The following is a 13,990-nucleotide window of genomic DNA, read 5'->3' as shown; positions in this document are numbered from 1 at the left end:
TATGATGGCGTCACCTCACTCTAGCCGGGGCAACAGAGCGAGACTCTGTCTAAAACAATGACAACAAATCCATACAAAAAAGTATAAAGAATAACATGTACTTTTTAATTTATTTATGATTTATTATATTTATAGTTTATATATTATTACTGTGTTATATAATATTTATATAAAAATGTTTGTATATAACTTTTAAATAGTTATTCATATATTTATACATTTATATTTATATATAAATATATGAACATACCTATTACCTATCACCCAGGCATGACAACTGTTCTCTTATTTGTTTTATTTTCTAGTTAAAACATGTAAAATGTTACAGATGAAGTTGATGTTCCCTTATTCCTCCAGCCTGAGTCCCACCCTATCCCTGTTTTGTGATTTTAGAAAATCACTGTCACGAATTTAGTGTTTATCTTCCATTTTGCTTTTGTTTTTATTTCCAGCTATTTACGTGTTGAATACATGCTTCAAAATTCAAAAGGTTCAAAAGGAAAGAGGTCCCTCCCACATGAATGTGCCACATAAGGAGGCCAGGGCAGCAGGTGGCAGTCTTTGAGCGGCACATCTCAAGCAGCTGGTGGAATGGAAGTGTTGTTACTTGGGCTGCAGCCTCCAGCTGTGTTTTCTTTGCAGCAATTTGATCTTTAGTGGCCAGACCCTGTGGTCCACCATTGTTAGCATTAGGTTTAGTTGACAGTGATGGAAACCCCAAGTAGGTTAAACAAGGTACATACTTACTTGTCTCTTACTTGAATAAAGTCTTAAGACCCAAAGCTGGTAGGGTGGTTCCACAACCATCAGGGACCTATCTTGTTACTCTACCATCCTCAACACATGGTTCTACTTCATGGTCCAAAATGGCTGCTTGAACTCCGACCATCACATCCTCATTCTAGCTGTTAGGTAGGAGCAAGGGAGGAAGGGCCTGTTGTTTCTCTTTCAGCATCATTTCCCAAAGCTACAAGTGACATTTCCTCTTGTACTCTGTTGGCCAGAGGGTGGTGGTGAAGCCACGTCTCATTGTAAGGGGGCAGGGAGGAAAGTGCAGTCTTGGTCCTGGCTGGCCGTGTTCCCATCGATACAAGGAGATTCTACTACTAAGGAGGGAGAGGAGAACAACTATCAAGGGACAACTAGCAGTGATGCTGTGATGCCCAGTGTCAACTCCTTTGAAGTGGAAAAATCACTTCCTGTGTGGAGTGCCAGCGAAAATGGGAAGACTGCAGGCGGCCTCCCGTGCAGCCCCTCTCAACACACTCCAGAAGCACAGATCAGACGTGCTTTCAACCACTTCCTACAGAATCGCGTGTGAGCTGTACCGGCAGGCCTTTGTTGGCTGGAGGCTCAATGCCCCTGGAAGCCCTTCTTGCCAGAACCAAGGGCCCCTTCCAGCTCCTCCTGTGCAAGAGGCTTTGTCACACCACGGCCGCTCCCTGGAGAAGATGCTACGAAAGCTCTGAGCTCCTCACGAGCAATATCGCCTGGAGCTCCTTGGGTTGGAATCGGGCCACCCCGGCTTTGGGGAAGGGCGGGCACCCTGGGGAACAAAGAAGCATCGCGGAGCCGAGCCACGAGCTCCCAGCCGACTTCCCCGAGTCTCAGGGTCTCGCAGAGCCTTGTCTCGAATGCTTGGCTTTTTGTCTGAGAAAGAAAAGCGTTTTCCAAAGTCCCCAGGCTTCCTCTCACATGGAAATCACAGGGTTTGGAGGAGCCACAGGGTAGGGCGGAGGATAGGGGCAGTGAGGACGTCCCGTCCCGTCACAGGGGCCAGGGGTGCAGGGAACTCCGAGGGTGCAGGGGAAGGGGAAGACGCCGGGTCTCAGCACCCCATGACCATGGCCTTTGCCAGGGCCCGGCATGCGGAGATGCGCCATGGCGGCCTCTGCGTGGAACCCTGGGTGCAGGTGTCCACAGTGGAGGAGACAGCCGCGTGGCAAGTTCAGAGAGCGCAAGGGGAACCTGCTGCCTGGGCTTGGGGTCAGGAACCTGGTGCTGGGTGGGGCTCAGAGCAGAGCCTCAGAGGGACAGACTGGGTCCGTAGGAGGGGCTTCTGTGCCTCGCCCGAGCCAGGAGGGAGACCCCAAGTTCCAGCTGGCCTGGACACCCCTGCAGTGGGGCTAGTGAGGACAGAGGCTGGTGGTCCTGGCTGAGGCCGATGGCCTTCCTGAAGAGGCAGCAGGTGACCACATGAGTGCCCTGATGGCACCCAGAGAGAAGGGGAAGCAGAGGACAATAGGGTCCCCTAACAGACTGGTTCAAACCAGGAGGGGCAGTTGACTCAAACGGGTGAGTTTAAAACCATGTAAACCACACTTCAGAGGGGAGGGGAGCTGAAGGTCGGGATGTGGTCGTTTCTTGTTCTGGGCACGTCTGAGCAGCGCCGTGCACACTCAGACCCGCCTCTCCGTCTGCCCTGGGAACCCAGGTGCCCGGAAGCCCGAGGCCAGGGCTGCGAGCGGGAGGTGGCAGCAGCTGGGCCAGGCAGAGAGAAGGCGGACAGGCGACTCTCCCAACATGCGCCAGGAAAGAGATGGCACTGGCCAGGCGGGGACGGAAGGCATACTGTCACGGCCTGCGGGGGACTGTGCCTCGCTGTGCCCACAGGAGGGGCTGGGCCATGTGGTTTTGCTGGGCGGTGGCTGAGGCAGGGCCTCCGGGCGCCGGGGCTGGAGAAGGCTTTTGTGGGCGGGTGGGGCCCAGCACCCCATCCCGGTTCGCTGAGAGGGGAACGGGGCACAGGAGCCAGGGGCAGCCGGGGCCCACGGGGATCCACAGCCGGGCCGAGAGCAGAGCTCCTCCCGAGGGGTTTCTGTGTTGCTGCAGGGTGCCCCCGGGACCCCTGAGCTGAGGCCCTCCTGGGAAGAGAAGACCCCATGTCACAGATGCGTTGTGTCCCCCTGGAGGTCCCCCAGACGAGGTGCACACTCCCGGAGGGGACTTGGGGTGCCCATTCTTGCGAGGACAGCTCCTCACTGTGCCGCTGTGAGGGGACCAGGGCCCAAGCCAACCACACGTGAGACTGCGCCCAGGTGGGGGAGTGGGCGCCAGCTTCCCCGCGGAGGAGACGCGGCAGCACGCGGGCAGAGGCACACCCAGCAGAGCAAGTGTGAGGGCCAGCGCTGGCCTGATGGCTGCGGGGCGAGGACCAAGGGGAGCAGTGGGGAGCAGGCCCAGCAGGCCCGTCCAAGGACTGCGCAGTGCTGGTCACAGCTGGAGCGTCGCAGGGAAGGGGGATGGCAGTGGTGGGAGGGATGAGGCTGGTGGCTGCTGGCCACGAGGTGGGGTGGTGGCGGTGGAGGGGGTGCAAAGCCAGGTGTGGGCTCCCCAAGGGACAGGAGGGACGGGGGACCACAGAGAACGGGGGCCTGGCCCTCGCCGGGACAGGTAGGTGACGGCCGGCTGGGGCAGACCAGACCCCTGGGTCTTCGGCTCAGGTGACTTTGAAGTGGCCTTCAACTATAAACAGGAGGAGGAAGAAAACCCCCATTTCAGGGGAAGGCGTTCTCAGGACTGATTCCCCCGTGTGATCGCTGGCCCCGCAGAGCGGAACGGAGCCAGCAGAGCGGAGGACGCGGCTTCCGAGGCTTCCCCTGGGCAGGAGCCAGGCTTAATCCCAGATGAAGGGTCAGGGAGGCCAAAGCCTCGGCAGCTGCGTGGTGTCTCCACAGCGCGGCTCCTCCGGCACTCACGGTCACCGCGGATTCTCAGGTGGAGTCTGAGGAGGGCGTTTCAGGGGCTGCTACATGCCACCCCCCGCCTCCCACTGCGCCCTTCCAGAAAGGCCCATTGCAGGCAACGTTCACCTTTGCCCTGGGCCGGCTGCCGGTCTAGCCGGCAGGTGACCGTCCCTGCGCCGGGTTCTGCTGGCTGGCAGGCTCCTGCTCCCCAGGCGGCAGGGGGACGCAGGGCTCTCCCGCCACAGGACGGGGTTGCCCCAAGAGAACCACCTCGCCTGCGGCCATTTGTGTCTGAGAAGTTTAACCGAATCTGATCACTGGGAAACAGATTTTGTAAGAGACACCAGGCTGGTATTAGTCAAAAATGTCAACCCTGACCGAGATGAAAAAAGCAGAGTGGGACCCTCCTTGGTTAAAGGCGCAGGAGATGCCCAAGGCAGCGGTGGCGGTCCCGGGTCACACAGACGTCCTGAAGACGTCACCGGGGCGGCTGGAATGGGCGGCTGCGGGCGGCGCACTGCTTCACTGCTTAAGGTCGCTGTGCTGTGAATGGGGCCGGGTTTGTAGCAGGATCGTGCTTAGGAGACCCGAGCTGGCCCACCCAGACAGTGCAGTATTCTGATGGCCACAACCCACTTTCGAATGTTCCAAAAAAGCGTGCGCATTCCTGCGCGTGAGCAGGGGTGTGTGTGTGTGTGTAGAGGAAGTATGAGCACAGGATAAAAGGTGACAAAACGTTATCTCCAGGTAAATCTAGGCTAAGAGCTGGTGGGTGTCCAGAACTATTCTTCCAGCCTTTGTCATTTGAAATCCTTCAAAATTTCAAGAGTTGAGGGGAAAACAGGTCACTGAAGCTGTAACCAAAGGGCACCAGCCTTCCTTTCAACTGGGTGTCATCTTCCCAAGTATCGTAATCAATGATCAGTAAAAGGTTATTGTTTGCGGTAATGACAAAGTCCCATGTTTTGCTTTCACTACGCCTTACTCAACGCCACTCTCTGCCCAGGCCACCGCGCCTCCCAGGCCCCTGGCAGGGGTTGCCACGCCCCACAGAGCACAGCAGCCAGCAGCTCCTTTTCGGGTTTATTTCATCTGCTAACATCCATTCTCGACCTAGACAAAAACAATTAGATGATTATGACTTGCTTTTCCACCATCAACTTGTTTTTTTGTATGAATAACCAAAAAATTTTCTTCTCAACACTTTTTTTTTAAGAAGAAGCTATAAATAAATAAAGCTTTAAACGCTCCTGGGTTCAAGTTAAACAGTTCCAGTTCCCAAAAAGTTCACAGAGTTGTTCCTTGGACGATTCTGCTGTCCCTGGCTTCCCCTCCAGGAGGGGATGTCTGCAGGTCTGGGGGTCCTGGTGACCGGGCTGTTGGCGCTGCACGCCTGCGTCTATCTTCGCGGCCCTGGCAGGGCCCTGCGTGGGCACAGCCCTCAGAGTCTAGATGCTGCAGGCACAAGGAGCCTCCGCCCCAAAGCAGGTGGCCTGAGTGGGAAGTGCCGGGCTGGACACGCGGCAGGCTGAGGGCACTGCCAGCCACTGCCACCTCCGGCACCTTGGCCTGGCACTGGCCTGAGAAGAGACTGCTTTCCGAATGCAGCAGAGAGACCGAGAAGAGCCCAGTGCTTCCGTGCAAGCAGGGCATAAGTTAGAACATATTCCAATATGTACAGAACAGACCCTGTGCTTGGGCCGGCACAAGAAGGAAGCCCGCGGTGAGGAGGGCCCTCTTGAGCCAGGCCACCAGCTGGGTGCCCACCTGAGGCCACGGCACCCCATGTGGCTTGTGCAAGACCCAGGCTCCCCTGAACACGTCCCACCCTCCTCCCAGGAATGCACCCACCCCAAATGACAAGTGTCAGAGCACGTCCCCCCACGCTGACTCTGACCTCCCTTTAAAAAGCCACACTACCAAATCACCTTGGCACTTGCCTTCTTAGCGAGACACACCCACCCTGGAGGTGGCCCTGGGCTGGGCTGGCACAGTGCCCACCTGGCCTGTTGACTGCCCTGCCCTTGGACCCCAGGGCAAGATGGCCAGTGTGGCGAGCCCGGGGGTGGGGCCCTTATGCCAGACAAGCCACGAGGAAAGCCGCTTCCTCCCGAGCAGCAACCTCATCTGATCATACCCCAGCTCGTCCTGTGCGGGACCCATCTGACCCTCTGAAGCCACAGCCCTCACCCCCTGGCCAAGTGGCCTGCAGAGCCACAGCCTGCCTGTGAGTTGGCCTGCAGCCCTGGGCACATGTACCCGCTCTCTGGAGAGCCTGGGGCGCTTGTCGCCTGGGTGTGGGCCCACCAGAGAAGACACCAGCCCGGCCTCCTAGGGTGCACGGGGGATGGGGAACTGGGCAAGTGCTTGCAATGGACATGTGACATGGCTTCTGGTAGGGCCCCTGCTGGCCTGCAGTGCTGCTGGGAAAGAGCTGGCCAGCCTTGGGGGCTGGGTGGGAATGCAAGGACAGCTGGGTGCGGAGGGCTGACTGCCTGGGGCACCAGGGAGGCCACCCAGAGCCGCTTCTCCCAATCCTAGCTCAGAATCTGAAAGCCTGCACCCCCTTCCCTCACCACCACGGCCCCGGGCATGGCTCGTGGGCATCAGCTGTGGTGCCAGGTTCTGGACAACGGAAGCTGGATTGTACTTTCATACACGGGGCCATGGGAGCAGTGGGATCTAAGCCCTTGGACAAATGTCCCAGTGATGGGGTTGGGGGCTGCGGACAGCCTGCTAACAAGTTCCAGAGGTTGGAAAGGAGAAGGGGCCAGGTGAAGCTCTCTGTTCCTCCCCCTGCCTCTCCTGAACCCCCGCCGTCTGAGCCTGGCCTGCCTGGGTGGTCACCCCTGAAGGCCAGCCAGATGCTCATGCTTGGGCACAGGTGGCACATCCATGGCCACAGGCTCCTGGTGCCCGGGCCGCCATTCCGGCCATGGATGGGTTAGTGCAGCGTGGGCCTGCCCCTCATAGCCTCCCCCGGTCTGAGGACTGCAGGGCTCAGAGGTCTGCTTTGGCCTCTGACCTGGAGCATGAAGCCATACTGCAGGTTCTGACCACGGGCCAGAGAGGGGAGTGGGCTTCCTGGGAGCTGGACTCGAGTCTTCCCTGCCTCAGACAGGGTGGGCCCTGACCTTGAAGCAGATGGCTGAGCTGGGAGCTCCCAGGCCCCAGGCCAGTCGCTGGGAGCTGGTCTCTCACCCTCCTGGCGGGACAGAGGGGCTGTGAGCGAGTGCTGTGTGCATAGTTGCAGAGGGACATGCTCCTGGCCTGGCAGGCCCACTCCCCAACGTCTATGTCTCTTGTTCAAACCTTCAGCTGTCGTGCCGGTGACGTGGGGGCCAGGAGAAGAGGGACGCCTCTGGCCCAGAGGCCCACCCTGCCCAGGGCCTCCTTCAAGCTCGCTTTGCTCTGACCCACAGGGCTGCACAGGCTGACTCCTCGGACCCCTAGCCTGGGAGAAACAGTATGAACCCCCTAGCCCCACCCGGCCCCATTTTGTTAGGACGCATCTACCTCCTGTGGAGCAGGTCTGGGCTGCTCTCCCGGCCAGTCCTGGGGGAGCCCCGTCTGCGTGTGGGTCTGTCTGTCCCGTTTCACTGCCCCCCCAGGGGCCTGCGCGCAGCAGTGACCACCACTACCACTTCTCGATGATGTGGCTCATGTAGTCCTCGGTGGGCACGCGGCCCGGCTCCTCGGCATCCTCCCGCGCCGGCGCCTCCTTGGCGCGGTGCAGCAGGCGCTCCTCGCGGCTCCGGACGCGCTGCTCCCTGCGCTCCAGCTGCCGCTTGTACTGGTAGCGCTGCTGGAAGAGGTCCTTGGCGTAGTCATAGAGCTGCATGTCCAGGTCGTTGAGCTCCTCGATGCGCCGGATGGTGTCCTCGTCCACCTCCACGCCGCCCGCCCGGGTGCTGTTGTACTGCATGAAGGGCCGGATGAACTTGAGGTTGAACGTCCGCTCGAACAGGTACTGCGTCTTGCGCTGGAACTCAGTCAGGCCGAAGAAGGCCATGCCGCGAAGGTTCTTCTTGGCGCTCTCCAGCAGCAGCTGGGCCCGCTTGCCCTCGGGGATGAAGGACAGGTTGTAGCAGCCCACCAGGCTCAGGTCGGCCAGCATGCGCACCTGGCGGTTGTTGGCCAGGTTGTAGGGGCAGTCCATGAACTCCTGCAGCGTGCAGCCTGACCAGTCCGTGCCCTCGTAGCAGGGCGGCAGCTCTTCAGGCGTGGGCGTGCGCCCGTCACACATGTGCAGCGACGTCTTCCAGGTGGCGCCCCGCTGCACGTGCCGCCACTCGCTCAGGTAGCGGGACACAGGGTCTCGCAGCAGGGTGATATAGTAGAACTTCCTGCAACGAGATGGGAGAGGAAGTGAGGTGAGCTCCTGGCCGCATGAGCCTCAGCTTCACCCGATAGCAAGCGACTGCTGTGTTTAGCTCAAAGTGCCCATTTTGCAACCTTGGATCAGAGAGGCCAAGGAATCTGCCAACGGCACACAGACAACAGGGTGACCGCCACGGTGCCCTGCAGCGCTCGGCCCGACCCCCTCCTGCCTGCTGGCTCCTCGGGAGGGATGATCTGACTCTCCCCTGCTTTGGACGTGGAGCCGCCAAGCGCCTCATACTCAGGGCAGTCCCAGAGCCACGGCTACCTGGGACCAGCAATTTTCACCGGCCGTCTACGGCACGGGCACAGCGCCGCCCAAGGAGCTGCTCCGCAGGTGCAGAGGGTGGGCAGGGGCCAGTCCTAGGCCACAGGCCTTCCCCGCCCAGGGTCCTGCCAAGGACCCCAGGGGAAGCTGCGACTCATCACCTATATCGACTCCAACCACACTTGGTTGCCAAGATGCCCAGGATGACCTGTGTCCCTGCCAGGCTTGCTACAGTGACGCCTGGGAGCGACAAGACACCTTGGACAGGTGGGTAAAATATGTCGGCCGTGGCCAGATGTGCCTGGGATGGCCCAGTGTGTGTGGGGTCAGCCCCAGAGGGGTCTGCAGCGTTATTCTTGGGGGCCCCTCCTCCTGGCTCCTGCATGGTGGGGTAGCTGGGCCTTAGGCCAAGGAGAACCAGGGTCGGGGCAGGAGCCCCCAGGTCCTCTCTCGGCCTCCCCCATCCCCAGCACTCCCAGCACAGCAACATGGATGCGCACCCACGGTGTTCCCCTCCTCATTAAGGCCGAAGAAAAGCACCCAACTCATCTGCTCCCTCACGTGGCAGGGGTCCAAGCTGCAGGTAGCACATAGCACTCCATGGCGTCCACTGGCAGCTGCCCTGATCTGGCTGCACATCTCCCAGAGGCAGGGAGGCCCTAGGGCTGGGCACGGCACCTGGCAAGGTGGTGTGGTCCGACTGCAGGCCACCACAGAGGCTGGAGCGCTGAAGCAGGAGGGGTGGCCGGCTGAGGGCTCCGGGGGCAGGCAGCAAGGCCAGCCCTACTATGAGCAGAGACTGCCCAGGAAGACAGGCAGCAGCCATCCACCCAACACCCACTGTGGCCCCCACGTGCTGCAGGCCTAGGTCCTGCCCTCGAGGGTTCCCGACAGACTGTGCAGACAAGCTGTGGGCAGCAGGGAGGAGTGCCCACAGGCTCCCGCCCAGGGCACACCCAGCCCTCCCTGCACACTCACACCCACCGCCTGCCTGGTACTGCCCGTCCGTGCTGATGGCGGCAGCTCCTGGGCACGCAGGGCTCTGAGGACTGGAGGGCGGGACCATCCCGCGCAGGCCTGCACGCAGCAGGGGCGTAGCGCACGCCGCAGGACTAATGGCAGATGAACAACCAGGGAGTGAGGCCGGGGCGAGTCCTCCACTCCCACCACCAGGGCTCACCAAGCCCCGCCGCCCAGGAGACAAGACCCCTGCTGTCACGGCTACTGGCTCAATGGCAGGACAGAGGCTACCCGCCCCCGCCTCCCGCTCACGGTGAAGAGGCTGTGACGCCACCTGCAGCAGTCCTGGACCCTGCGATGGGCCAGACGCAGTCCCGATGGACTCCTGAGCAGCTTTCTTCCTCCACCGTGTCTGGGCCGCCAGGTCGGCTCTGAGTGTGCAGGGACGGGTGGGGGGTCAGCAGACAGGACTGAGGCAGGGGCTGAGGGGATCTTGCCTGCCTTTCCCAGGAAGATGCTCTGAAGGGCCCCTGGCACCTGCACCCAAGGGTGAAGGGTTGGGATGTGCTTCACACCAACCCCGCGCCCGGGGCCCAAGCGGTCCTGACTGTCCCTGACAGTCCTCAACTGTCCTGAGGCTGGGAGCCCAGGGCTGAGGGTCCCTAACCCTGGCCTGGGGGCAGCAAAGGCTGCAGCCACAGCCTCCCTTCCACGAGCCCCTTCAGCTTTCCGAACCAGCCTCTCACCCCTGCGGAGCGCCTGGAGCCTCTGCCGTGTAGGGGCCACCATGTCGACTGCTGCCCTCCAGAATGGGGCCTGGCCTGGCCCTTTCCCGCCCGCACCCTCCCAGCACCGTCACGGCCTGCAGGCGGAGCGTGCCCTCGGCTGGAACCAGCACGGTGACCACCCTTGCCAGGCCTCGCCACCTGCAAGTCCCAGCTTATGCAGGTAAGGAGGGCAGGGACGGGCCGCCCCGAGCACACGGGGAGAGCGCCCGAGGGCACATGTGCACAGGGGCCGGCTCCGGTGGCCATAGACGGCACACAACCTCCAGGCTGTGACAGCGGGTGGGAGGCTGGCTCAGTGGTCCCACGTCCCGGCACGCGCACACAGCTGAGGGGAACGAAGGCTCCTCTGCCCGTGTCTGCAGGGGCGGCGTCTTGGGGAGGAGAGGGCTCGGTTTTCAGGGTACAGCCACTGGAACGACTTCACTTTCTCCTTCATGGGCACGAATCACTCTAAGAATCCACCAACGACCGACCCTTAGGTTTCTGAAAAATGGGGTGGAGGGAGCAGGGAGCTGCTGGAGACGTTCCGCCTGAGCCCGGCCCCTCGGAGCGTCAGAGGTTGCTCCCTGCTTCGCACCCCCAGGCCCTGGCTGCTCGCCCTCCAGAGGCCTTCTCTGCACAGGACGCCCAGCGGGCACCGACCGGGAGGTGAGGGACGCCTGTGCCTGTGAGGCACCTTCTGCCCATGGGGGACGGAGCCAGGCCGCCCATCCAAGTGCCCGGTCATGGCCCTGTAGACTTGTCTGCCCTGTCTGCACTTCAGCTTCCTCGGCCCCTGGCCAACACAGGGCCTCCTGCTCAGGGACGGCTGCTGGGAACCCAGGATGGCAGGTGTGTGCAGAGACGGGTGTGTTCTTGTTAGCAGCGTTGGTCCAGGTGTGCTGTATAGCAACATGGCAACACAAAAACTGCATCTGTCACACAGACACGCAGACTCAGCACAGTGTCTTCTCTCTGAGGGAGCCCACGTGGCCTCCCCAGCTCCCTGTGCACCACGTGGTGTCCAGTGGGGTGGCCTTGCTCCTGGCTGTGTCCCTGGCTGCTGGCTCGGGCCAGAGGGAGCAGTCCTCACCAGGGCTGCGTGGTGCCTAGGAGGGTGGTACGGTGGGTGTGCGGTACCTTCTCTGCTCAGGACACTCCCATGCCCTGGGCCCCGAATCCTGTCCCCCAGACAAAGCCTGTGCTGGAGATGAAGGGCCAGGCGGATGCTGGAACCTGCTTGTGGGGCCAGCAGCCAAACGTGCGTATTCCTACCCCTTTCTGCAGCTGAGCCACAGACAGGGTGACGTGCTCCTGCCTAGATGGCGCTGGAGCCCCTGCCTGGCGCGTACACCCACCGCCGGTGGGCCTCAGGAGCCAGGGACATCTGCTCACACGCCTGCTGCTCAGAGGCCTCCTCCAGCGCCACCTCCCCTGCCTGGTCCCTTACCTCACTCTGCCAAACACAGAAGGCACCTCTGGTCACAGGCTTGTGCCTGGCCATCCTCTGCCCAGACGCCCCCAGCTCTGTCTCTCCACGTCCCGTGGCCCTCGCTCTGTCCTCTTGTCCATCACACACATCGCCAGACACATCACCTGTTTACCCTCCAGTTTATCGTCTGGCAAAAGGTGGGACAGGGCATCAAACAGAAGAGGGCAGAGTGGTAGTGGTGAGGCATGGAGACCCCCAGGTGACCCGCCCCTCACATCCAGGCAGTTCTCTGATGTGTGTTCTCTGGAGGTGCTGTGAGGGGGCGGCTCATGGCTCAGAGGTCCGAGGAACGGTCTGCACACTACACGGTGGTCCCCAGCCCCTGCCCACGAGTGCCCAGACATCTGCCACTGGGCTAACTAATCCCTGTTCCTGCACCCCCCCCACTGGAAGCTGGAGGGCCTCTGCCCCAGAGCGAAGTCCTCCCTGCACCTGACGTCTGGGGACCCCAGAAAGCAGGGGGCTTTCTGCCCATCACTCCCCAGCAGGATCTATCTATCCGGGTGCCCCAAGTGCCAGCCAACAAGGCTTCCAGGAAGCGGGGAGAGAGAAAATAGAGAAGAGAGACAGATACGACCAGAATTGGAGTTTGTAATTCACTGAGACTGAAGTGGCTCACCAAGTACCCAGCTAGTGAGTGTGGGGGTGGGACCCAGGATTAAAAAGCATCTGGACAGAAAGAACCACAAATAAAAAGATGCTTTTCCATCGCAATGCCAGATGTTAGACATCAACGGAGCAATGTCTTCACAAGACAGAGGGAAAATGATCAACTCCCTCTCATACCCAGCCAAACTATCAACCAAGTGTGTGTGAGAGGAGCACTGTCTTCAGACATACAAAGGCTTAGGAAATTTATCTTCTGTGAATCTTGTTTTAGGAAGACACTGGACTATGTACCTTACTTACTAAACAAGGAAAAGAAAAAAAGACACGTGGGAACCAGGAGCTCCAACCCAGGCAGGTCCAGGATGTCAATAGTACATCAGGCTGGGCCTGTCAGGAGCAGAGGGACAGGGGCTCTAGGAAAGTGGGGCATGTACAGTCCAAGCATTTGGTGGGAAAAAATGAATGGCAGGTGTGTGGCAGATTTGAGAATCATTTAGGAAAAAATCAGTCTATGAAGATAGAAAACAAAGCAAGTAAAAAGACAAGGCCATCATTAATTCCAAGGAAAACAAACAGCTACGTAAAAAAAGAAAATGAAGTACACTACTAACCTCAGACGTAAACAACGGTTTTGGAAGCATCATGATGTGACGAGTGACTGATTTAATAAAAACTCGAGCTTTAACTTTACTTGGGAGATAGGTGGGGTGGGGAGAAGCACGTGTGAAGGCACAGGAATGCTTAGTCTTCATCTCTCAAAACAGAAAGTAAACAGATAATGTTCATTTATTTATTTACTGCTAGAGACAGGATCTTGCTCTGTCACCCAGGCTGGAGTGCAGTGGTGCCATCACAGTGTCTAACACCTGGGCTCAAGTGATCCTCCTGACTTGGCCTTCTGAGTAGCTGGGACTACGGGTGTGCACCAGCATGCCTGGCTAATTAAAAAAAATTTTTTTGTAGAGATGGGTTCTTGCTATGTTGCCCAGGCTGGTCTGGAACTTCCGGCCTCTTCTGATTGTATATTTTCAAATAGCCTGTCTTCAAGCTCACTAATTCGTTCTTCTGCTTGGTTAATTCTGCTGTTGAGAGACTCTGGTGCTTTTCTTAGTTTGCCAACTGAATTCTTAAGCTCTGGAATTTCTTCTTGGGTTTTTTTTATTTTAAATTTCCATCTCTTTGTTAAATTTCTCTGCTAGGCTTCTGAATTCCTTCTCTGTGTTGTCTTAGAGTTCAATGAGCTTCTACAGGACAGCTATTTTGAATTCTTTGTCTGAACGGTCCCCTATCTCCATCACTCCAGGATTGGTCACCGGTACCCTATTTAGTTCATTTGGTGAGGTCACGTCTTCCTGGGTGTTCTTGATGCTTGTGGATGTTCGCTGATGTCTGGGCATTGAAGAGCTACGTATTTGTTTTAATCGTCACAGCCTGGGCTTGTCTGAACTTGTCCTTGAGAAGGCTTTCCAGATACTCGAAGGGAACTGAGTGTTGTGGTCTAGATCTCCGGGCACCGCAGCTGTACCAGCACTGGGGGTGCCTGAGCCTGGCCTCAAGTGATCCTCCCACCCTGGCCTCCTGAAGCGCCGGGATTACGCTGAATCAGGAAGGGTCCTTGGGGAGGCTCGGAAGAAAAGCAGATCTGTTGCTTTCATCACAAGCTGATAGAACTATTTGTCTTAAAATATGCGTATAAATTAACTAAAAAAACTAAAAGGAGAAGAAAACAATGAGGAAAGTGGCCAAAAGCATATGGACAGACGCCGCGCTGCGCCAGTCACTGAGGCACTGGCACGTTACGCCACTGGAGCAGCGAGAAGGCCGAGTC

General features: G+C 58.8%; 1 protein-coding gene across 1 annotated transcript in view; it reads right to left on the bottom strand.

Moving 5' to 3' along the window:
• Positions 1–4,757: 4,757 nt before the first annotated feature.
• The window catches only part of HS6ST1 (heparan sulfate 6-O-sulfotransferase 1), a 44,695-nt gene continuing 35,462 nt past the window's right edge, over positions 4,758–13,990 (bottom strand). The window contains exon 2 of the mRNA XM_012649962.1: positions 4,758–8,032. Coding sequence (XP_012505416.1) covers positions 7,324–8,032 — 709 coding nt within the window. The 3' untranslated portion in view covers positions 4,758–7,323. The remainder of the gene's footprint in view (positions 8,033–13,990) is intronic.

This window comes from Propithecus coquereli, unplaced genomic scaffold (assembly GCF_000956105.1).
Source record: "Propithecus coquereli isolate 6110/MARCELLA unplaced genomic scaffold, Pcoq_1.0 Scaffold307, whole genome shotgun sequence".
Classification (NCBI taxonomy): domain Eukaryota; kingdom Metazoa; phylum Chordata; class Mammalia; order Primates; family Indriidae; genus Propithecus; species Propithecus coquereli.
Note: the sequence above shows the minus strand (reverse complement) of the source record. Positions and strands in the feature narration are given on the sequence as shown.